The 26,464-nt window shown below is 42.3% G+C and overlaps 2 protein-coding genes across 2 annotated transcripts; both read right to left on the minus strand.

Moving 5' to 3' along the window:
• Window positions 1-44: 44 nt before the first annotated feature.
• Window positions 45-10,772, minus strand: LOC136442026 (ankyrin repeat and SOCS box protein 16-like). Its single transcript, XM_066438616.1, has 4 exons — window positions 10,429-10,772; window positions 2,914-3,084; window positions 1,703-1,844; window positions 45-1,229 (listed from the first exon to the last, which is right to left on the minus strand). The coding sequence occupies exons 1-4, from the start codon at window positions 10,506-10,508 to the stop codon at window positions 45-47; spliced, it is 1,578 nt and encodes a 525-aa protein (XP_066294713.1). The 5' UTR covers window positions 10,509-10,772.
• A 4,666-nt stretch (window positions 10,773-15,438) lies between these two features.
• LOC136442141 (crystallin J1A-like) lies at window positions 15,439-24,912 on the minus strand. The gene is made up of 8 exons (XM_066438800.1): window positions 24,656-24,912; window positions 23,783-23,959; window positions 22,622-22,720; window positions 21,752-21,844; window positions 21,017-21,173; window positions 19,138-19,331; window positions 18,179-18,318; window positions 15,439-15,531 (listed from the first exon to the last, which is right to left on the minus strand). Exons 1-6 carry the CDS (start codon window positions 24,717-24,719, stop codon window positions 19,139-19,141), a joined length of 783 nt encoding a protein of 260 aa, XP_066294897.1. The 5' UTR covers window positions 24,720-24,912; the 3' UTR covers window positions 15,439-15,531; window positions 18,179-18,318; window position 19,138.
• Between the last annotated feature and the right edge of the window lie 1,552 nt (window positions 24,913-26,464).

Here is a 26,464-nt window from a genome sequence, read left to right on the forward strand (position 1 = left end):
CTACTTCTTTTCTTAAGATTTCAACAAACGTTCTTGAGTCGTCTCTAATCACAGTCCAAGTCCCATAGAAGTATGAAACTCTCCAGTGCTTTAGGCAGGTTGAGTTTCCCGATGTCCCTCTGCACGTGCCTACCGAGCGCCCACCGAACGGTCAGGCGGGACAAGTCCGCTAGCTTCCGCGGCTCGTTGGGCAGCGAGAGGACGTATTTCAGGTAAACCCCGTTACAGTTGGGAACCATCCTTCTCTCCCGGGCGTCTGGCATGCCCATGAACAGCATGTCTTTGGGTATCTCAACAGCGACCCTAGCGGTTAGGTTGAGTACTGAATCCGCTGGCGAACCGTCCACTTCCCTGGCCTCCAAGTTGTGCCAGTGATAGGGCTTCACCCAAGAAGGTACCGCCTTAGTTCTTCGTAGTGTGAATGTAGAGGCATGGAGGTACATGAGGATACAGTTCAGGAGACAATGCCCAGGCAAGCCCTCTTGGAACATTTTGATCACCGGTTTGTCGATTAAATCCAAACGCGTGTCGTCTGTGCAGTTCAGGAGAGCCCCTCGGTTGAGTAGCATTCTGAGACAGTTTTCGAAACTGTGGTCTGTGACGCCGTGGCTGTTCTTGTACCTCACGCCGTGGGAGGCGAGAAGGTGTAGTGGGGACTCCTGGCGACGTGTTGGAGAACTGCAGTCCACGCCGTGTTCTAGCAGGACTTCAAGGCAGGTGGCGTTTGCGGACTTGCACGCGTGGAGGAGGGCGGTCATTCCAAGCAGACCGAGACCGGCGTCCACGCCCCCGTAGGCGTAGCGAAGAACTTCTTGTAGGCAGACGCTGTCTTCAACCTGTCCTCTGCCGAACGTCTCAGTCATATCCGTCTCGTCTCTCTCCTCAAGATTTACCCCTCTTGAGACAAGCATCTTGAGACAGTCCGGTTGCTCAAGAACAGCGGAAAGATGAAGCAGAGGGGTCCGGCTTATGTGCGCCACCGTCGCTCCACAAACCTTCGTCTTGAAGGACTCTTCCGGCGGAGGAATACACTCAAGCAGCTTTTCCAGGCAGTCTACGTGACCGTTGGCTGCGCAAAGCTGTACGGGCGACAGCGGATGGACCACCGTGCCAACTTGTTCGCGTTCCGGCCATATCACCGCACTGAATCGGGTCTCCTTGGCTTCTGGGTCCGCCCCCATGCGGAGAAGCACGGAAATGCAGTCTAGGTGCCCCACCATACAGGCGACCTGAGAAAGAAAATACCTTCTTGAAATTTATTCGTAGTACACTTCTGACTTGTGTACATGTATATGGATGACATCCACAGCGATTTTAGTCCCCAAAAAGAGTTTGCGAAATCGTACAAAGAAGCTGCAAAATAAGAAAATAAGTGCCGTAAATTTACAAAAAGAAATATTGAAAAATGGATATTAATAAGCGAAGTCTACCAATGTAAAAAAAGAAGATGTGAAAGAACAAAATTAAAATATCTATCGTTTGGTATACGATGGTCTGTGCATTCAGCCATTTGTTCAACCTTCCTGGCCAATTAGATTTCATAATGAGTCCCAACTTGCCCAGTCCACTTTGCTAATACATTTAAAGTGACCGGGCGTTCTAATACACGCCAAAATGGCATCGACCGTTCACGCGACGGAAATTAGAATTGACTCCACTCCTGAGGTGTCGCCAAAAAATTTACAGAAACGCCATTACAAACCTGGAGAGGCGACATGCCGACAATGTAGACCCTGTCCTTCTTCGTGTCGTGCAGGGATGTTATCCGCTTACTCAGCTGAGAGTAGTCACCCCGCAGGAACTGTCGCAGTAACTCCAGCTGATCTGGAAGCAACATGCCTCCACTGGCGAGGAGGGGACAAGTCAGTAAGAGTAAGTTTCCCTAATGCTTAGATCCCAATTGGAAAAGGGGGCCCCGCCGGACTGTTCTTTGGCACATTGATTTCGTGTTTGACCCGTACGTGGCCGGTGAGACCCCTTGTGGCTGTCGGGCTATTTTGGGGCACGGCCGGGACCCCGAATCATTTTAACCTGGCCTTAAAATCAACGCAGGACCCGGTAACAAATAAACGCCGTGAGGTAATCGTGCGAACACCGAGAGGTACACACACCCCTCCCCCCGTACCCGGCAGTCCAACGGAACAAACTTGTGGCCTCGGGACCTGGCTACACCCCTACGCTACGGGCACCGACGCAACTGGGACCGTAGCTATAATCAGCAGAAAGTGACTACCGACAGGCTCCTGAAATGGCAACCTGTACTCCCCGGCCGGCTTACTCCTCTGGCATGTTAGGCTATTTGGTAAATTTCTGCTCTTTCCAGCCACTTTTGGAGCTGTTAGAGGCTACTCTGACTCAGACCATAGTCGCCAAGTGATAAGGCAACTAAGACGCAGACTATAAAAGTGACAGAAAGATTGCGGAAACGTCTTAAGAAACGCATAATTTCCGTATGGGATCTTCCATAACCGTACGGAAAAAAAATGTCCATCTATGCATAACGACGCCTTTACACATTAAATAGGTGCGGCAGGACACGTAAGGAAGTGCAGAAACATACCTGTCTACACTTCCGGAAAGGTACATTAAAGGTAATCTTTATGTACACGTATAGGGGTCATTAAGTTGCGGAAAGGGTGAATAAACGTCACGTTTACGCTGCATTTAAGCATGCTTATGCCAGGGTCACATTTCCAAAGCGGGGCCCGGCCGGGCAGTCTTTGGGAACGAAAACTATGATATAAAAGACAACAACAAAAAAAACGTACCTAAATTTAAGAGCATAGCTTGTGCAAATGTATGGACATACACTTTGATTTTTCGTTTCCGCAAACAGCCCGGCCGGGCCCCGGTCAGGAAATATGACCCTAGCATTAGATACAAGTTTTCGTGCCGTGAGCTAGAAACACTTACCCCCTCAACTGGTCTGAAGACATGACGAGAAGTGGGATGTTTTTCTCCACTTCCCTGACATCCACAAGGAGCTCCGCGTTGATGTCGTACTGTAGCAGGAGATCCCCCAGGGCCTCGGCGTCGTTCTCCAATATCAGCCGGTACACCAGATAGGTTCCATCGACTGATGGCCTGGGGTGGGGGAGAGAACATTTTCGGTAGTCATATATATAGTCAACAAAGACTCAACCTTCTGGGCAACCTACGAAACCTTTTAGCCCCTATTCTTGATTTCGATACTTTGTCTGATCAAGCCTTCATTTATTTATTATTAAGAGGCTCATCCTTTGTTTCATATGATTTCAATTGTAGCATTTTAGGCTTGACTCAGCACTATATTGCGACAAGCAAACGTTTTAAAACTTAGTTCAAGTATTTTGATATATTCATTGTTTGTTTGTTAGTTTGTTCGTATTGGACAACCCAAATGCTGTTTTTTATATTGTTACTGTACTTGTTATGTAAGTTGTAATTTTTATTTCCAGAGGTGATGTTTAATATTAGCTTTAGCTAGAGTGCATCACCTCTGTGTCCTGTACATTCTTCTGTTGTTTAATAAAAAATAAAAATAAACATTTTCGGTAGCGTTGGTCCTTACACGATTCTAATGCCACAAGCTAAGGAGCCACGGTTGTACTAATAACCAAAATCATAATGGTACAATATAGACATTGCAAAGGAGGCATCACATGCAATATCATGAATTTATAGAGATGGAATTTTACTCTACTGCTAGACCAAAACAACATTATGGAATGACATGTAAGGAGTTACGTGGTTCTATTTTCGGTGCAACCTCCCGGGCCACTGTCAGAAGGCTGGACTCCAGGCTACTGTCATACGTTAGGATGACGTCACACCTAGCCTTCTTAGCGTTAGTCCACTACCCAAGCTCCGCTCCCCGCCCTGGGTAGCAGACTAAAGCGAAGAAAGCCGGATTCCAGTCAACTAACTTCTGCCAACGTCTACCACCTCCACTGTCTGAACTTGGGATCAACATAATCTCCAAGCAGATCTATCGGTGGCAAATACATTATCCAAAGGGCAAAAACATTTTTTTTTGGCCAAATGCTTTTTCCCTTTGTCTTTGTCACCGATAAATGTAATACTGTCTTTATCACCGATAGATCTGCTTGGAGAATTCAAAAGGCTACTTTTGCCCTTTGGATTAGACTCTACCAGTCTCCCCCGGTCGCTGGGAAAATAATAGAAATTGGCCAAATAGAGTCAAATGTTTCAAGGGAGTCGGCTACGGAGATAGGGTCAAATTCCTCTGTTGCCAATTTGACCCTCTCGCCGTAGCCGACTCCCTTCAGACATTTGACTCTATTTGTGACTTGGCCAATTTCTCTAGTGTGACTTGGCCAATTTCTACTATTTTCCCAGCGACCGGGGGAGACTGGTAGAGTCTACTTTGGATACTGTTTTTGTCCCCGATAAATCTGATACTGTCTTTGTCATCGATAGATCTGCTTGGAGAATCTTTAAAAAAAGACCGGTTTTGCACTTTGGATACTATTTTTGCCACCGATAGTTCTGCTTGTAAATTAGGATTTAAACACTCCTAATCAGAGACTGGCTATTGAGGAAGTCAATTATAAGTTGAGGAGGAAGAAGTAGAAGAAGAAGAAGAAGAAGAAGAAGAAGAAGAAGAAGAAGAAGAACTTCATTGCGCGACAATGGTATCTGGTACAATGTATTGCAACTTACGCACATGAAAATTGAGCTATTGCGGATTGTTGACAAATATAGAGAACTGATCTAATAAATGGCTAACAGTAAAGATAATCTATAGAATAATGTACATGCTAATGCTAAGAATACAACATGTTGGTAACAGTATGCTGTGTCAGGAATGTAATGATATTGTCTCGTTTTTGCACACAGTTATATAGTACAAACTTGCCTACATAGGTGGATATATAATGAACATGGAATGGTAATATCATACTGAATATCTCTGTTCTGGTAGGTGGTAATATTGTGTCGGACGTACATATAATAGATTGTAAAAAAATTTGTTGGTCATCAGCATAAGTTGGACAGTCCATAATGAAGTGAAATTCATTCTCAACGTCATTATACGGCATGTTGGAAACATGTCTCTCTTTGGCTGGCGTGTTGTAGTGTCGGCATGATAAGTAAATGTACAGCGTCAGTTGGACAGATATATATCGTGTTTCATATAATTAAAACTCAGTGTTCTCGCCAGCGCCCGTCCTCCCGTCATTTGACGGGTTTTTGTCACTAACGACGGACAAAATTTTTGCCCAACCCGTCATTTTTAATGGACAAAAATCGGTGTGCAAAGATATTTAGACAGAATTTTGCAAAAACTCCAGAGGATCACCGGAAGTTTGCGACGAGGGCGATCTAGATCATTTCTAATGCTCGCCGGCGACAACCCCAGCCACACGCAAAGAGTGCCGTGGTGGATATTTGGTGGCCGCCGAAAACTCGGCGTCATGTGCCGCCCTCCCCTCAGTTTTGGCTGGTCGCATCGGGCTGACGTTTATTTCTGTTTTGTCCCTCTTGGTTCACCGTCAGTTTTTTTGTTATCAAAGAAGCCTAAAAATTCAGAAATATTCCTATAGCTATCAGGCTTTCTGTATAAATCTGTGTAAACAGTATTAAAGTTTCAAGCCGCGGCGGCTGAGTTGCATGCGCTTTCTTCCTGTAAGAAATGGTAAACAGGCGTCAGATATTCTATCCCACCAATCACAGTGCTCGTCTCCGTCGCGTCAAGAAAAAACAACAAAATTTGTTGTATTGAGAACAATATTGTTATCAAAGAAGCCTATGAATTACAGGGGAATAAGCCTGATGAGCTCAGTCTACAAACTCTACACAAGTGTCCTTAATAATAGATTAAATGAATACCTGGAGTCCTCAAATCTGATAGTAGATGAACAGAATGGTTTTCGCAAAGCGAGAGCCTGTATTGATCACATATATACAATTTCTACTGTTATTAGAGCAAGGATTCAGGAGGGTAAACCTACTTTTTCATGTTGTATAGACTTTCAAAAGGCCTTTGATTGGATAGATAGGGATCTCCTGGCTTACAGATTGCTTGAATGCGGGGTAGATGGCAAGTTTTATGAAGCATTAATGACACTATATAAATCACCAATGGCATGCGTGCAACTCAATGAACACAACACACAATGGTTTCCTACTCCGGTTGGAGTTAAGCAAGGTGACGTATTATCACCAACCTTATTCTCTCTGTATGTCAATGACCTGGCAAAAGTAGTGAAAGAGTCTGGAATTGGTGTGAGGATAGACGATACAATACTCAGTATACTACTGTACGCAGATGATATTGTTCTCATGGCTGAGTCTGAAGGCCAGCTACAGGAAATGCTGAACATAGTAACAGAGTGGTGTTCAAAATGGAGGTTGATGATCAACCAGTCTAAAACACAAATTATGCACTTTAGAAAACGTGGCACTAAACGTAGCACTTATGAGTTCATGTTTGGAGAAATGAAACTTGAGTATACAAGCTCATATAGATACCTAGGTCTCCATTTAGATGAGCATATGACTTTTACCCCTGGTACCACTATTCTTGCAGATGCTGCGGGTAGGGCCTTGGGAGGTATACTTGGCAAAGTTAAAGTCCTAAAAGACTTAGGATATGAAGCCTACTCTACACTGTACAGTTCATGTGTCTGTCCTATACTGGATTACGCTGCGGGTGTGTGGGGTTTTAAAAAGTATGACAAAAGCACTGTTATTCAGAATAGAGCCATTCGGTGCTTCCTTGGCGTTCACCGCTTTGCTCCCACTCATGCCATAAATGGTGACATGGGCTGGACACCGTGTGAAGTTAGATGGAAAGGGGCTATGGTGGCTATGTGGAACAGGCTAGTGAATATGTCTGACGACAGGATTACAAAGAAGGTTTTTAGATGGGACCTGCGAAATAATGGTCCCTGGAGTAAAGACTTGTATGAAATATTCTCTGAATCAGAACAAGAACATGTTTTTCAAAATAGGTTAAGAGGCGACACGAGACTCACAAAAGATGTACTATTCTCGCAATATGAAAAAAAGTGGGCTTATGAGCTCTGGCTTAAGCCAAAACTAAGAACGTATGCACTGATAAAAGACTCATTCTCTCCGGAGAGATATGTTACACTCCCTCTTACAAGAGCCCAGAGATCTCTGTGTGCCCAGCTGAGAGCGGGCATATTACCTTTGTCTATTGAAACAGGAAGATTTAATGCCATTCCTGAGGATGATAGAATTTGTCTACTGTGTAATCTACATGAAATTGAAAATGAGGTCCATTTCCTATTTTATTGCCCTTTTTACGACAGTTTACGCCAAACACTGTTCAACAAAATGTACAACAAGAGACCTGATATCATTTGGGAAAGAGATGAAACAAAACTTAACTGGTTATTCACGGAGGGGGTATTTGAAATTGCTTCATACATTCAAAAGGCTTGGAGGGAACGTAAGCACTACATCTACTCATAACAATTTGATTCTATTTTGCATCTAGTTTTGGCTTTGTCTGATTTTGTTTCTACCCTGTCATATACTGTTTTGACTGTTATATACTGAGTTGATATACGTGTGTTTCCTTCAACAACTTTTGACTTGAATTTAATTTATGTTCATTTACCACCTGCTTTCTTGAATTGAATCATTGTACCAGGTGTGTCCCTTTTTGTGTTTCCACTTTATTATGCTCATATTATTTTGTTACTCAGTACTGCTATTATTATGATTTATTTCTGATTATCATTATTTACTACTGTACCTCCTACATTTCTCAAGTTTATGTATTCTTATGTATGGTGTCTTATAAGCCCGTATGGGCTGGGCGACTTTTGTCGCAGGACACGGAAATAAACATTCATTCATTCATTCATATTGATACAGCTTTATTGAGTTGCGTGCAAACAGCAAACAATTGTGATGTCGAGTTTGTTTTGCTTTTCTGAGGATCTTTTTCCTCGTGACGGAACGTGTCGCTATCAGTATATTTAAGTACTCTGCTTTAATCTCTGCGTGAATGGCGCACAAGGGACCTCATTATATCCACTTTACTCAGATTGACGTCAGCTGTTTGTAGAACCACAAAGAAATGGAGAAGTGTCTGGAAAACTGTAGTTTTAAGGAGTTACGCGTAAGGGGAGCGGTACTTCTCCTTCCCCTTCTTCCTCTTCTGTTTTTCTTTGATTACAGTTGATTACAGACAATCGCAGGTTCTTTATTCTGACACATAGGTCTATGAACTTGTACGTAGCTTGACACCTCTATGCCACGGTTGTTGTTGATAATAAAGTATGTGGCACGTTTGCTCACCAAACAAGTATGTGACAATATTAAGCCCATGTTTATGTACAACCAAGTCCTTGGTGCTAAACAGCCATCTTATAGTAAATTTGTTCGTGTGACAGTTTCGTAATTAGGCTATCTAAGGATGATTAATTACACATGTACACTGTAAGAAATAATGGACGGCAAATAAACGGTCATGGGATGGGATGGGGCAAAAAAGTCTTGAAGCAATTACTGTAAATAGGAAAATTTCCGCGGAGATTTGATTTCGCGGTAAGGAGAAAATGGAGTGTTCGCGGTGGCTCTAAGTTCGCGGTTCAAACAGGGGGTAGGCGTACTCTCCAAGTAGAGATTGTTAGGCACAATTTTGACATTTTTAACAAGTTGTTTGGGAGAGCTGACTAAAAGGGGGCATATAATCAGAAGGCCACAACCCCCCTAAATAACCTCTGCTTGGAGAGTAGCAGAAGACAAATGTTTTAATTTCGCGGCGGTTTAAAGTTTGCGTTCAGGATGTCACCGCGAAAAATGTGAACATTCCCCCTTTTCAGCACTCTCTTGTCGCTGTAGTCCAACCTTTCTTGTGCAACTTTTATATTTTCATAACTCAGCCGCAACTTCGATCCAGACTTTACGATTCCTGGCCGTTTTATGTTTCGTGCACATCCTAAATCATTAATAGTCTAACCAGTCCGGAATGCGGTAAGTCCCACATTCAACTACACGGCGATTGCGCTGCGACCTATATTTGATTTGTGTAATCCTTGATTTCATAATTGGAATATCATACAAAATATAGAAGTATGACTGAAAAGACAACAAAACTTACAAAGCATAAAAATATTCGTTTCTTTTTTTTTATCTATGAAATTCGCTGTAGCAATCTTTCAGATCGGTTAGTCGCAGCTCGCTCACAGCGAGGTCGCCGGTCTAGAATAGCAGTGTAACATAACTCGGTTTGCGCGAGGTTATGTTTTTCCGGGGGGAGGGGGGCTTAAGGCTATTCGCTCCCGTATTGTCAGATTGCTTTCAGGAAAAAATACCTGCTATAAGACAGGATACGTTTAAGAGGAAGCCGTATTGTTTTGTCCTATAAATACATGCGCTCACCCGCAGAAAGTTTGAACCGCCTTTTTTTCAGACGGTTAGCACAATCAATAGATTATAGGGGGCAAAGGCCAACTTAACGTAACGCCCACTGACAAAAAAATCTGTCCAAGCAACAAGGGTAGTTCAATACGTGAAGATTTCCACAACCCTTGTTCACCATACACTATTTCCACTATTTTTACCGAATTCTACAAGCCATAGCCTCTCAGACAGGCATGGTGTAGGCTAACACTCGGTTTCTACCAGACTAACAACGTTGGCTGTAGGAGGAATGACTTGCCAGGGAAGTTTGGCCATCAATTGCAGTGAGGAAAAATTGTTAACCTTCCATTGGACTGACTCTTCTGACCAATCAATTATTCCCACTATTTTTGCCGAATTCTACCCTCCATAGCGCCTCAAGAACGCCTAGTGAGGCTAACACTTAGTCTCTACCAGACCAACCACACTGGCTATAGAGAGAATAATTTTGCCTGGGCAGTTTGGCCACCATAGGTTTTCTTTGGCCATGCGCATTCAATGTCAACCTTCCCGTGGACTAACTCTTCTACCCGATATTATTCCCATTTCGCCGAATTCTATATCCTTCCCCGTAGAAAGGCCTTTTAGAGGTTACACTATGGACTGTTTCTCCGATGTCTGAAGAGAAACATTACGATAGGAAGGAATCTGGAAGGTTGTAGACAAGCCGTATTGTGAAGGAGTCACTACAGAATGGATACCACCCTCAAACGTTTTCCTCTAAATCTACAAACGTTCATGAATATAACATGTGACCACACCACGCGTTTATTCCTGCAATACAGGTAAAATGGCTTCCATTTCTTTTTCCTAAGTGTCCTTGAAGCGTAACATTTCTATATCACAAACATTAAAGCAATTTAGCATAATGAGAATGTTCCCTAAAATTACATCGTAGACCAATTAAAAATCATGTTGTAGCTGTCTAAATTCTTAGCGTATTTTTAGCGACCGTTCCTTGCACAATTCCGTGCGCCATATGGTGCGAAAATACCGTGTATTGTACCACTGCGTTGCGGTATGGCGTACCATACATGTACTTACCATTCTACGGGTGGCGGCCCTCTTCTACCATTCACAACATCGCCGGGAAAGACGCCACCGCAGCTGTAGCTATTGCCCATACTTGTGCCACGGGCAGATGCCTTTCCTTTGTACGATATATCTAAATGTCACATAAAAAACACCAGAGCCAAGCGCTTAGCTGCGGTTTTCGTGGATTTTTTATCCGAAAAATAATTATCCTTTGCACAGCGCACAGCTGACACGCTATGTACCTTGTCCTTTCGTACGCTGACGCAAATGATGACGTAACGAAAATGGAGGGCGTTCGTTGGGCGACGACAAATCAATTCGTTGTTCCGTATTTTTTCCAGATTTAAAAGGGAAAATAACCTAAATAACATCGAAAGACACTGCCACAGCCTTGATAACAGTTGCCCTTGCTTGTAGCTAGTAATATATCAATTTTTAAAAAAAACACATTCGAAGGTGTTGTTGGGCGACGACAAATCAACACTTTGGTTCGTGATTTTTTTGCCATATCCGTTTAAAAAGGGCAAAAAGGCTAAATAACATCGCCGGGAAAGACACTACCTCAGTCTTAACTGTTGCTTGTAGCTAAATGTTATTTAAAAAATCACCAGAGCCTGATTCACGTAGAAAGGAGCCAAGAGCTCAGCTGCGGTGTCGGTGGATTTTTTTTTATCCGAAAAAAAATGATCCAGTGCACAGCTAACGCGCCATGTACCTTGTCCTTTCGTACGCTGACGTGAATTATGACGTAACGAAAATGGAGGGCGTTCTTGGGCGACGACAGATCAATTCTTTGGTTCGTGATTTTTTTTCCAGATCCGTTTAAAAAGGGCAAAAAGGCTAAATAACATCGCCAGGAAAGATACTACCACAGGCTTAACTGTTGATCTTGCTTGTAGCTAAATGTCATTAAAAATCACCAGAGCCTGATTCATTTAGAAGGGAGTCATGAGCTCAGCTACGGTGTCGGTGGATTTTATATCCGAAAAAAAAAGATCCAGTGCGCAGCTGACGCGCAATGTACCTTGTCCTTTCGTACGCTGACGTAAATGATGACGTAACGAAAATGGAGGCCGTTCGTTGGGCGACGACAGATCAATTCTTTGGTTCGTGATTTTTTTTCCAGATCCGTTTGAAAAGGGCAAATAACCCAAAAAAACATCGCCAGGAAAGACACTATCACAGCCTTAACTGTTGCCCTTGCTTGTAACTAAATGTCATTAATAAAACCAAGCCTGATTCACGTAGAACAGAGTCAAGAGTTCAGCTGCGGTGTTCGTGGATCTTATATCCGAAAAAAATGATCCAGTGCACACCTGACGAGCCATGTACCCACCCTCATTAAATCAGGACCCCTATCGCTCCACGCGAGCGATGTAACGTGGAGCGATAGGGGTTCTGATTTAATGAGGGTGCATGTACCTTGTCCTTTCGTACGCTGACGTAAATGATAATGTAACGAAAATGGAGGGTGTTGTTTGGCACCGACAGATCAATTATTTGGTTCATGGTAAATCGTGATTATCTTTTCCAGATCCGTTTTACAAAGGCAAATAATCGTAATGAATAATTCATGAATACTTAGAAAAGGAAATTTGAAGAATAATTTATGAAACGATAATTGATTGCTTGTCGGACCGGTGATATGTTTCAATCGAATATTTGCAATTTGATAGCAACTGAGAACAAATGGTTTGTAAACGCTTGTACTGTATATTGTGCGAGCTCGATCCAGCTCTTTGTGATACTTAGCAGCTTTTGGTTGAGTTTGGTTGCCCTATATGTATAATGTAAATGCATTTAAAGTTCGCGTGGTTTTAATTTCACGGTAGTGAAAAATGAAACGTTCGCGGTGGTTCGCTTTTAAGACAATAATAGACATGGGCATAGGAGGGGAAAAAACGCGGTGGTTTTAAGTTTGCGGCGAAGAACATAATGCCACCGCGAAAATTTCTGCATTTACAGTATCTTAGTACGATCGTTCGTTCAGACCCTTGCTAATGTACATGTAGTGTCTAGTGGCAAATATAGGGGCCATAGGGCAACAAGGTTTATTGTTGTTTCAGTAGCAGGATATATTGTTACAAGGAAGGGCTGCTAGCCATTACCCTGTAACATGCTTGGGGCACATCCTCGAACACGGGACCCACATTTTACGTCCCTTCCGAAAGACGTGCGCAGCCCCAACTGAGATGTCCTGACCCCGATACTTGAACCGGGGTCTCAAAGGGACATCCCTTTATATGGCCGAAGGAATTAATCAAATCAAATAAAAACAGTAAGGGTAATCCGCTCAATAGGCTTGCGTCAGAACACAGTTTTTTCGCTTATGGGGATTTACATTCAACGTTACCCCGAAGTGAGTACGTTCGACGCCTAAAAATTGTAGTAGGATGTACAAGGAAATTACAAGAATCGAATATGTTTGACTTCAGAGTAAAATCGGCAAAATATATGAAAATGAGCTCAAGTTTGCCTGCTCGTTCTCCTTTAACCCTCAAACACCCGAACGGGGTCATTTTTTTTTACCCCAGGCGTTGTGCAATTTGAACGTGTTTGTTCGGAAAAAAATTCCTTCCGTGACTTTTTCAGTAGCCATCTAGATCTAATCTAAGCTCTCCTTGTTTTCTAGGGAGATTGGCACAATACTGTTGACATTATAGAGGAAAGTCTGTCCGACTAGGGTAGTGCTGTGTACCGGTACTGTGTTCCAATTTGTGATGACTTGTCCAACTTACAGCAAAGAGAGAGATATGCTTTTACAGACTATTATTACTAAAACAAACTTCACCCTATCTGGTACACAGAGCGATATTTTCTATGTACTGTTGTCATGTCCGGCTCCTATATCCATGTACATAGGTCAATTTCTCCATAAATCATTCGAAAAGCGAGACAGAATTACCCATACATGACTATACATTGTAACAAATACACTGGTTTCGAAAATATTTTGTTCTTAGAATTGTAGGATAGATTTAGCCTTGTAGAACAGATTGTTGATTTCATGCTACATTGTACCATGTACGATTGTTGAGCAATAAAGTTCACTTCACTTCACTTGTACCGGTACTGTACCATGAAAATCAATTAGGTACAGGTCCAAAATACCGGATCATGAAGTACCGGTACTGTACCATGAAAATCAATTAGGTACAGGTCCAAAATACCGGATCATGAAGTACCGGTACTGTACCATGAAAATCAATTAGGTACAGGTCCAAAATACCGGATCATGAAGTACCGGTACTGTACCATGAAAATCAATTAGGTACAGGTCCAAAATACCGGATCATGAAGTACCGGTACTGTACCATGAAAATCAATCAGGTACAGGTCCAAAATACCGGATCATGAAGTACCGGCACTGTACCGATATAAACCTACATCAAGTCTATGCTTATTTTGTAACTGATCTCCTAACTTCATAACCTCATGCAACATCAAACATGACCAAAGTGACACCTTGGAACAGCGCTACTAATATGCGACAGATCATTCAGGCGGTCCGGGAGTTTTGATAGCAAGGCCAAGGGAGTTTGGCAGTAGTAACCTAGTTACATTCTTAGATTAAAGATGCTGACAAGTTGTAAACAGCTCATTAATGTTTCTGTCATTATTGAAGAAGTTCAGAAGAACACGTTTATTTGTAAAAAAAATTTACGTACAGGTATATGTCCGGACCTGTACCTAAACCTCTGTACCAGTACCTGTACCTCGGATGTTACGTTTAGGTACGCAGCACTAGACTAAACCTCTGTACCAGTACCTGTACCTGATGTTACGTTTAGGTACGTAGCACTGTCTCAGACTCAACCGTTACACTCTACAGAATCACAGACGGGTTAGTTCCACCCGACCCCCAGAAATTGTTGTGGAGAAAAAGGCATTAAGATGAGGCAATGGAAGAAAAGAAAGGGATAAAGAACTCAACAATAGCACTGAAGTTCAACTTGATGTTTGTTAATGTATTTCTGTTTGTAAAACCTGCAGTATCTACAGTATTGGAACATTTCTTCATGTTTTCAGAGCCTTGCACTAGGCGTAGCACATTGAAAACACTTTTTAAAACACTACAAATTACGATTTCCTTCAAGCAGACAATTAAGCTTTCCATATTTGAAAAAAAGGCCATTCGAGGTAGTAAAGAGATATTTGCTACCAGTGTAACTTTGCTGTATAGAATTATGAAATAAATTATCATATTTATTCTATGCAGGTAGTTCATTATATACCCTGACAATACTTTCCTTTGATTTCATCAAATTTAATATCTCTGCTATCTCATTTATCTTTATGATGTTCTAAATTGTGAAATTACTTGTTTTTTATGAGATATTTGTTGTAGGTAGTGGTCTGAAATGGTTGAAAGAGAGTGTTTGCCACTGTGTCTACTGTCTGGCTTTTTCTCCAATTTTTGGCCTTCACAGTTGTGGTGGTTTCAGCCATAAACTATCATTATGCACATACAGCAGACCACAGGCTAGACATACCCCCTTCTCTCAAGGCCGCAGAACACAGTATTAATGGGCGATCCCCGTCACCAAAAGTAGTTCGGGTATGAAGTAGTGTGTCACATTGCTTGAAATTAGGCTGTAGTTTTTCTTCTGTGCACGTTAGCGAGGCTGAAACTGTGGTGAATGGTAGAGGAATACCAGTTTTGAGACTGTACGAGTTGGATTACGTTGTTTGTTTGGTCAGTTTGGATTCGCGCCTGAATATTGTTACTGCCTGACTACTGTGAGTCGGCTGCAGTACGGTGACCTCTGCTGGGGGCCAAATCAAAGTGGCTTGTGAAAAAGACCAATCCGGAATATTTCAGCTCATTTTCACATATTTTGTAGATTGAACCTTGAAGTCAAACATTAATATCTGGCACCCTAATTGTGCACCTTACTATAAATTTTCAAGCGTCGAAGCGTCCCACTTTGGGATCCTTAACAATGTAAAGCCCTATAGGCGAAATACTGTGTTCTGCGACCTCAACCATGCCCCCCCCCCCCTTGTTTAAAGGGAGGATCTGTTGCTGACAACACGGCTGGCTAGCTCCAACACTTGTTCATAACGTAACGTTTTGGCCCTCCAGTCAGCAGGGATGCCTTCAACTCCCACCTAGAAAAAGAGGAAATAGAAATATCATTTTCCTGTTTGACATTGAATACCTTTGGTACATGGTAACGTTACTCTTTTTGAAATCAATTAATTCTTGAATTGCATGTACAAATGTAATTATCTGATATACTGAGCAGTTAGCCAAATTGAGTCAAATTCACCCCTAACTGTAAATGGAGCCACCCACAGCATTGACTATCAGAAGGACACCCAGAAGGGAGGAATGATGATAATGGATAATAAAATAGATGTGAGAAAGATTTGACATGCAAAGATTGCAATATGTTATCTGTGGAAATTTTGGTTTTCAAAATGAAATCTATCATGTTCTGTACAAAAGAGACAATGTAAATTCTGAGCTCTGCGATTTTATTTGGTGGTTATAGCACATGACCAGGCATATGACACCATATACACCTCGGGGCGGGTCGTTAACCCTTAACTAATGAATCAATAAGTGAAGCCCACCTTAATTTTTAAAAAAATTAAAAGAAAATAATTTAAAAAATTTAAAGAATTACAAATAAAAAAATTCCAAAAAAAATCTTAACAAAATTGAAAAAATTGAAATAAATAAATTTAAAAAAATTTACAAAAAATAAGATAGAATAAAAAAATATCAAAAAACTAGAGTTCCACGACCTCATACCTTCGCCGACTAATGTTAGCCTTTTCGAGTGAATGCTTATCACTCAGTATGTAAATAAGGTCCTCGATTGCATGAATTTCAAGTGATCCTTTTCTCTACACAAAACACAGCATCAAAGTAAAATCTTAGAAAAGAGGGCCATTGTAGCATTTCCTCATATATTATGTAAATGAGGCCATCATGATTTATGTCTGATAACGTCCACATTTGATTATCTCCCAAACGTCACAAGAATGAAATCCCATCATTTACCACTCTGGAATTATAGTATTTTGTCATAAATTATGCAAATTAGGTATTCGTTTGCATAATTGATATCTATCAATATTCCTCTCTTTCTCAGTTACATCTCACGTGTTTGACTACAATGGAATGCAAGGGTTTGTATATTTTTTCACATCACAGATCCTCATTTGCATGATTCTTATACGATCATGTAAATCATCACTCAAACTATGTACATCCCTACAAATCATGACGATCCGTCATCACCTTCTTGAGTTACTAGTATTCTCTTTCAAAGTTTAAAACAAACCCATACCTATACCTACACGAGTTCTCCCAAGAGTTACAAAAATAATCACTGTAAGAGTGTTTTTGCTTAATTGGTATCATAACTTTTATCTTTACTACAGAAAATAAGGCAATTTGTTGGCAATGTATTTGCTTCAATTATGCTCTTATTTTCATAGTCGACATATCAATCAGTTTTTATCAAACCTATACCTTCCAACAGGGAGAGCGTTAGATCGTAAGGCTGCTGTGTTTAAATGCCCGTGTGACCTCCCTGACCCCAAAACAGAGCCCTGCACCAGGCAAGTAAAGTATCACATGTGTCCTCCAGGGACGTCTCACAGGGAGCCTGCTCCGGTAAACTAGGTCACCTGTCAGTGCAATTTAACCTGAATATATAGACTTAAAAATAAGCAAATTGAAAGGGAATTGTAGACATTTCCTTATAAATTATGTTAATGAGGCCTTGTCATGCATGATTTTTGTCTGATATTGTTCACCTTTACTTAGTATTTACTATTGTGGTATTTTCAAGTAGTATTTTCACATTAATTATGCAAAATAGGTAGCTATTAGCATTATTGGTATCTATCGATACCTCTCTCTTTTTCAGCTATATATGTCACATGTTTGAGAGTCCTATTTTGAAAGGCAGCAGATTTATAAACTTTCCTTGCTAATTATGCAAATTAGCTCCTGATTTGCATAATGAATATTCAATTATGTAAATCATTAATCGAGCTATCTACATACCATAAATCAAGACGATCCGTTGACCATAAGTCTAGTTATTCATGTCCTAAGGTCAAAACAAATAAATTAAAAACACCCGCTGCAGCTCCAAACAAGCCGCTAGAGGGCCCAAACGTGCACAACTTACTTCAGGTGGCATGGACTATCTACCACACAAAAATCATGACCGTAGCACTTGCAGAAAATTCGACCTCAAACTTTGAAGCTACACTGCAGTACCCAAAGTACCCGCTAGGAGGCCCATCATCGAACTTGACCTTCCTCTTTGATAAATCTACCTATTCACTAAATATGATGCACAACCATCAACAGCTTCTTGAGTTATCCTGTCAACAAACAAATACGCATACATAAACAGCCCACTGCAGTACCGCAGGAAAATGCCAGGTGACCCATTTTTGAACTTGAGCTTCGTTTTCACAATCTCTACGTACCCAACAAAAATCATGCAGATCCATCATCAATACGTCGAGTTATGTTGTCTACATACAAACACACTAACAGAAAAAGTCCACTGGAGCACTTTAGGAAAACGCCAGGCTAACCATTTTCGAACTTGACCTTTGTTCCCACAACCGCCACTTACCTACCAAAAATCAGCAAGATCCGTCAAAGTTCTCTCGACTTATGATCTCGACATACATACGGACCCACTTTACAGCTGGCGTAACCGATAACATAACCTTACCGCGAATGCATACATTCCCGGCGAAGGTAAAAAGGGAAGCCCACCTGTACACCAAAACATGCCCCAATGATAGAAGACCTGCTGGAGTTACACCCTCCTGCCCTGATGGTGGTACGGATGGCCGACACATAGTCCTCACCAGTCACTACACCATGGACAGCTGACTGGAGGGACTTGGGCAAATCTACAGTCAAGAGGATTGCGAAAGAGTTGGAGTAGAACTATGGTGTGTATACGTGTTTATGTCATGCCTGGGCCTGGTGTTCCGGACCGTGTGATAACTATCCGTATCACATGAGCTTCAATGCAGACTCCTCCCGGCTTCAAGTGACAGTTTTTATACTATTACTTTTTTTTTTCTTATTGCTGGCCTTCCACGCCGGTTGTGCCGCTGTCGGAAATTCAAATAACTGATTCGAAGGTTAGAATCAATGTTCTTGTTCGAGGACACAAAACTCTCTCAACTTCTGGCGCATTCCGCATTGAAATGTGCGTTTTCTTGGGTGGGTATGCCCAAGGTATGACATAAATAAAATGTGTATTCCCCATCACCCTGGGTCCCAGCCCTCCCGCGGGTCGGATACGGTCGGAGGGTTCCGTTGTTCCTTTGTTCAGTTATTCTCCTTAGAAGATTTTCACAAAATGCCCCTACAGTTCCAGAGCAAGCTGCTAGGGGGCCCAAACCTAGATTACCTCTTTATTACATCACAAGCTATCTGCCACTAGAAAAACAAGACCACAGCATGTCCAGGTCAAAAGATACAAAAATTGAAGTTCTGCTGCAGTACCAAGGTCACATACCAGGGGGCCCAAAATCAACCTTGATGTTCGGCTTGACAACACCCGCCGACATACCAAATTTCATCACAATCCATCAAGAGGTTCTTGAGCGACTAGAGTAGTCCGGAAACACAAACACACAAACAAACAGACAGACACACCCAAAACCTCTACTCCATTTTTCATGAAGATAATAACACCAATATCATAGATGTATCCTTACGTCAGTCTTGCGAGAAGATCGTGGTGACAACTTCCCTGTGCTGACCGCCCCTGTTGTCCAGTACTTTCTGCAGGAAGCTGACCATCGCCTGGTCCAGGTCGGTCGGATTCTTCCTGTCGGGTTTCCTCATTTCCTCCATCACTGTCTCTATCACTCCGTCTCTCTTCCCATAGAGAACAAACTGTTCGAGTATTCTAGTTCAAGTTCAAGTAAAATTGAAAACAGAAGGTCAATCAGATTTTTGTTATTATTCATAGTTACATCTAGATCATATAACAAGGCTACAGGACAACAGATGGACGCTAAGAACAACTGAATGGACACCAAGAGATCTAGACTGGAAGAGACCAAGAGGGCGCCCCAAAATAAGATGGAGGGACAATCTAACTCAACACCTGGGCCCTACATGGCCAAGAACCGCTCGACAGAGGAATACCTGGAGTCTGACAAGGGAGGGGTTCCTCCAAAGGAGTGATGATACCCTGGAATGATGACATCTAGATCAAATGAATGGCAAAATAGGCGAGCTGTTTGCTTGTTTGTTTATTTGTTTTGTTTGTATTGCATACCCGGTAAACCGCGTCAAGGCGTAACACACCAGGTTTGTACTGAAGAGTACAAGCTGCATATCCAGACAGATTTATATGATCTACACTGTTACAAACACCGGGAAGGACCCCTACTATTTTCCATAAGTGTGTAGAGTTCTTTAACATGTTTGGACCTAACCCTACATAGGGTCGTCCATATTATGTGACAGCAATTGTTGAATTGATATCAATTTTAACGTAAACCTGCACCATGTTTTCTTGGTTATTGTACATGGATATGATAAATACTATAAAAACATGTACGACTTACCATTCTGTAGTAATACACACGTCAAACGTTTCTGTAGTAAGACTTTACTAGAACTAGAAAATTGAAACAGTCTTTAAATTTTCATCCCATGCATGCCCACATTACTCTTCAAAGAACGATTGCAGTCAGATGTGCAAAAGTTAGGTGTGACAGGCCGTTCAGTGTAATATAACCAGCTGCTGTCGCGCCACGTGCCTGCAAAGCTGGTGTGTTACGCCGAAGGGCGGTTATACCGGCTATACAGATGCAGATGCCAATGCCACCAATCTAATGAATTTTGTTACCCGTGGCGCCGAGGTGGCGCAGTGTTAGGGTGTTTAGCCCCAGAACCCAGAGATACCGGGTTCGAATCTGGGGTTCCCAGTGATTTGTCCTGTTGGCGTTGAGCCCTTAGGAAAGGCACTATACACGACTTTCCCCACTTTACTCGGGTAAAAATGAGTTAAACCCAGCTTCGGTTAGGGACGTCCATTGGATAGGACGTTAAATGGAGGTCCTGTGTTTGAGGAGAGCCACACCTCAAGCATGTTAAAGAACTCAACACACTTATCGAAAAGAGTAGGGGTACTTCCCGGTGTGTGTGGATCATATAATTCGTCTTATATATATATGCAGCTTGTACTCTTCAGTACAAACCTGGTGTGTTAAGCCTTGATGTGGTTTACCGGGTATGCAATACATACAAACAAACGTGGCGTCTGTGTGGCACAGTGGCAGAGCATCCGGCTATAAACCAATAAGACCCAGTTTCAATCCCCAGTGGAGTACCCAGACATGTCCGGACATGCACCCAGACGTTGTGCCCTTGGGAAAGGCACTTAACACACATTCCCCATGTCCTAAGCCCAGCAGAAGGGTTTGGGTTGGCGTTAGGAAGGGCATCCAGCCGTAAAAACTCCATGTGCAAGCACGTCCGACCTCCATATGATGGGGAACAAAAGACGTTAAATTGGATAGAGAGAGAGAGAGAAACTAGCAAACAGACATACATGTTAGTAACTCCCTCTCATACATGTACCTGGCAGTTGTAAGACCTGCCGCTACAGCAGTGTCCGAGTTCTGTGTCACCCTGAGAGCGTCTTCAACCTTCTCCAACATACAGGGCTGTCCCGCATACAAGGCAACCAACGGGGCAACCTTGGTTGCACCATCAACCTGATCATCTTCTTCAGACCCTGGAGTAGAACAGAATTGGTTTAGTGGTCAAAAATTACCTGTGCAATGACAGGCAGTGCTGAATTACTGCAGGGTTTACAATCACATAATACACAACAGATACATATTTGCTCCACACTTGCACTTTGTGGAACTGTCGCAAGGGTCTGGGCGGCTGCCATTCGGCGCCAGCAGGTGACCTCAATACGACCTTCCCCAACCGAAGTCAGGTACCCATTCACACCTGGGTAGAGGAGAACAATTGTGTAAAGTGCCTTTCCTAAGGGCACAACATCGGGGCATAGCAGTAGTTTCGAACCTGGGACCTCTTGGTTCTAGGTGAAACTCCTTACCGATTGCGCCACGCAATGCCAAATTAATGTATATTTCAGATGTCTGAAATGTGTATAAGGATAGATGAAAGTCAGTAATCATCACCTTTCATCAGATCCGCAATATTTATTTCATTCATAAAGAAACTTTTATCATCACAAAATATTACATGCACAATATTATGTCTGAAAGACAAGAGCATAGAATAATAAAAAAACTGAACATTTCAAAAATAACTTTCAGAGAATGCAAAGTTGTGCCTAACCTGTGTCATCCTTCCCTGCCTCTGTGTTTTTCAGGAAGTCTTTAATGCTGGCCTGTCTCCAGGAACCATTGATGGGGTAGGATTTCTTCACACCTGGAAAGGGAAACAGACATATTAAGTGGAGTACAGTAGCGTCTCAACTTTCCATTCTTTATTTCAACAACTCCTTTCAACAGCACATCATGTGAGGTAACCTCATGATTTAGACTGTTACCAGGGCCAGCTCATAGTGGACCTTAGGGGCTGAAGGGCTGACCCCAAAGTTGCATTGCGCAGTAGAGTGCAAAACATTTGAATACTTTTTTTAGTCCCTACGTATCTTTACAACCTTTCTTTTCCTTGAAATTTTTTCCCCAATCTGGAGACTTTTTTAGTTAGAGGGAACAGGTAAAATCTTAGCTCTCCCATTTTGGTTGAAATTTGTTAAGTTCTGCCATTCCAGTTGGCGTAAGGATAGATGTGAGTTGTTGGGTTACATCAGAAATCTGGGGTCAAAGGTAGGGTTTCCTTGAAACTGGCAGCTTTCCTAAGAGTTTCAATTGTACAACCCTCTGTTTTCTTTGCATGGTTAACAACTAAGCCCTTGTGACTTTCCAGTGAAGAAGAATTTATAAGATTGAAGTTTGGGTTAGTACTTTTATGAAGCCTTATTTCAGTGTATCTTAACATGCTTTCCTAATTGGGCAGCCATAACTTTGGGGTCAGCCAATGCCTTCAAGCTAGGGTCTTCTGCAGGGGGGCTGAGGCAAAGTCTTCTCTTGGGCGTGTTGTCTCTTGGACCTGGAGCCAAGTAGTTGGCTTATATACTGGCCCTGGCAACAGTTGGGATTCTAGGTTACATGTAAGGCTATGGGAGAACCTCCATCCTACCTTCATGGGGCTTGTATTCCAAGTTCTGAGCGTCGTCATAGTCTGTTCCTGGCCCAAACACCCGGTACATTCTCTGCTTCAAGTCAGCAATATCAAGCCCTGAAATCAGATTTAAAAAAATGAATGTACATGAAGTGAAGTGAAGTGAAGTGAAGTGAAGTGAACTTTATTGCTCAACAATCGTACATGGTACAATGTATGGCATGAAATCAACAATCTGTTCTACAAGGCTAATCTATCCTACAATTCTAAGAACAAAATATTTTCGAAACCAGTGTATTTGTTACAATATATAGTCATGTATGGGTAATTCTGTCTCGCTTTCGAATGATTTATGGAGAAATTGACCTATGTACATGGATATAGGAGTCAGACATGACAACAGTACATAGAAAATATCGCTCTGTGTACCAGATAGGGTAAAGTTTGTCTTAGTAGTAATATTCTGTAAAAGCAGATCTCTCTCTTTGCTATAAGTTGGACAATTCATCACAAAGTGGAATGTATCAACATAGTTTGTTTCAGCAGCTCTAGTCCAATTGTCTCAAAGCGATTATTACTTGACAGGGAAAGTTGACACCACAGTGACTGTACAAATACATGTATGTCCGAAGGCAAAGTTGTGTTCGAACTTCTATTCTTTATACTAAATGGCTAGCTAATAACTGGCAATCGGTGGTCTATTGGATACTGGTTGCCACCTATAGATCTGCATGGAGATTAGATATTGTCATAGTTTTTAAGGTAAGGTAAAGCTGCAGAGTCATCCTCAATTGAGGTGAAGCATGATGCTTTTTCAAGTAGCTCAATAAGTGGCAGTGCAATGTGGCTTTGCCACGGCTTGCGTTTTTGGCCAAGTACACCGGGTCACCCCTACTCTTCTCGATAAGTGTGTTGGGTTCTTTTACGTGCAGAGGTTTGAGGCTTACGCCCGAAGCTCCCTCATACACGGGACCGCTGGCTTTACGAAATGACGAATGCAATCCCTTACAACATGTCCGAGATCGAGTCGACCACTGAGGATCCAGATGGCGAAGCAGCGGGGTTGCGTTACCGCTTGCGCCACTTGGAAAGCAGACCTTTAAATACAAAGAAAATGTAAGTAAAATTGACCAATGTACTTTTTGACAGTTTCACCCCCAAGCTTGTGGAATCTCTCACCCTGACACTCTGCCAGTGACTCTAGTATAACGTAAGCCTGGTCGCCATAACAACTGTTCCGTCCTGTCTCTATCCTGTAGAACGGGTTAGCGGAGGGCTGGTGGAACTCGGGTGCTTCTTCACTAGCTATGATGGAGTCTAACGTCTGCAGGTTGTAGATCCAGTGAAGAGGCTGGGCTGAAATTAAAACGGGATGGAAAGATTAACAATTGATATTTCAAAACTGTGTCCTCACATATCATCAGGTAATAATGTTATGAAGACTACATTTGGCATGATAAGGTCAAACATATGATTGACCTTATTTTGAGGACATAAAAAATCTCAACCATTGTTTTTGGTCCCCTGGTGGATATCAAATGAATTTAAATGTGCTGTCACATCAGTACATGTATGTCATTTAAGAGATGACATTCACACTGAGGCATTGCCAAAAATTCGTCAGTGAACACTACACATCTGCTTGGATATTTCATTGACTTCTTCTACCTTCGCAAATTCCCAGGACAACCTTCATTACCATACATTCACCAATGACTTAATGTCGCTAATATGTACTGATTTACATGCTTGAATCCAATGAGCGCGCTTCACAACATGACATGCGGTAACACGCTAGACTTCTTGCACCTTTCTTGATTTCTGCTAGGGGGCGCAACCACACACGGAAATAGTCAGATAGCTTTTTCCACCCCGAAATCGGACCGGACAGCTGTTTCCGCCGATCGGACCGGACAGCTAATTCCAACAACCCCCTGTTGAACTTCCCTGTACAGCGGACTGGCCAGCATACTATTCACTCTATTTGTCCTATTTCTACTGTTTTCCCAGCGATCAGCGGAGCCTGGTAGAGGCTACTAATGATCGATATACCTGCAGCATCGGCCACAGCGGCGCCCACGATCGCCCCCACAGCACGCTCGGCGACTGTGGCCATCACGGCCCGGGACAAGAAGCACTGTGGCCCCTAGAGCGAACTAGTGTTTCTCCGCGATCTCTGTAGTTCGTGAACTTGACAGAGATGTAGACGTTTTCCTGTGCACGTCAGCGAGGCAGAAACTGTGTTAGATTGTAGAGGAAAACGCCAGTTTTGAGACTGTTTAAGCGGGATAACGATGTTTGTTCCGCGGGGTCTACCGCCAAGTGCTGTGTGTGAACTTTAAACTTTGAACGTGTCGGCTCGGCAGTATAATGACCTCCACCGGGGGTCAAATCAAAGTGACTTTGAACCCTCAAACATCCAAACTTTTTTTGCGACTATCAAAAAATAACTGAAAGGGGTCGAAAATGACCCCAATATGTTTTGTTCAGTAAAATCTCCCTTTTCACTTTTTTCGCTGATTGTCATCCGTACATTGCTTTATCAATGCATTAAAGAGGAATGTTTTGGCATGTTTAGGTATGAATAATTCAATAATAATGCAGAAAGATCAGAAGGACCTACACGCTTTTGAACTATCTCTATTCAGACCGGGAGGGGATTTTTGAGGCGCCAAATTAATTTCATGTTGCATAACTCCTGAACGGATTTTCATAAAATGTCCTTAACAAAGATTTCAAATTGATAAAAGAAAGTTAATCGTTTTTCGTGTTGCCATGGCAACGGGTTTTTGACAGGCATATCTTACAAAATCTGCTAATTTCCGTTCAAACAATGACGTTTCGAGGCTTTCTTGGTACACCACATTTATTTTCTTACATTGTTATCTTATGTAATCCAATGTAACTCTCATGATTTAACATTAATATTTTATGCTGATTTGATGGCGTCATCGGTCAAAATCCAAAATGACGGCTAGAATCACATAGAATTACGTCATGATCATATGACGTCATATTACGTCATAATGGCACAATATTTATCTTAGTACATGTGATATTAATTAATGTGCATCGTCCTCTGAAAATTTGGTGGTCATACAACAAGTAGTTACAGAGTTACAGAGAGCAGGTCTCGAAAACAGCACATCATTTTTGCTGGGGTTTTACATATCGGTGAGTTTCTGAGCTCGACAAAAAAGTGACGTTTCTAAATCAAGCTTGTGTTTTCGGCAACATGTTTGTTTTTATGGATTTGACACAAGCATATGTATGGCGCTGCGTGTTAAACCTAGCGATATAGCCTTGAACTGCAAGGAGCACACACCTTCATCAGGGACTGACAGCTCAACATCAACGATTTTAATTTGGTTCGATTTGATTTTGAATTTTGATTAATCCATATAAAGGGATGTCCCTGTGAGACCCCGGTTCAAGTCTTGGGGTCAGGACATCTTGGCTGAGGCTGCGCCGTCTTTCGAAAGGAACCGTAAAATAGGGGTCCCGTGTTTGAGGGTGTGCCCCGAGTATGCAAATTGGGATTAGGGCTAGCAACCACTCCCTGTAACAATATATTCTCTGCTACTGAAACAACAATGAAACTTGTTGCCCTATGGCCCATATGTCAGCCACTAGGCACTACAAGGGTCTGAACGGACGACTCTCAGCAAAGCGGCCTCTGAATTTCAAGGGCTCGAAGCAGGCGTGTGGGAATGCACGACCTCAGTGACCAGTTCTCTTCGCACAAGATCAGGGCGACTAGTGGCAACCAACTGTCTCATGTTATGAATTTGCTGAACCGTTAGCCGTTGTCGAATTTACCGTTAACCACAAGGACCCCCACATGCAGACCCTCTTGTCACA

Source organism: Branchiostoma lanceolatum, chromosome 9, assembly GCF_035083965.1.
Source record: "Branchiostoma lanceolatum isolate klBraLanc5 chromosome 9, klBraLanc5.hap2, whole genome shotgun sequence".
Taxonomy (NCBI): Eukaryota; Metazoa; Chordata; class Leptocardii; order Amphioxiformes; family Branchiostomatidae; genus Branchiostoma; species Branchiostoma lanceolatum.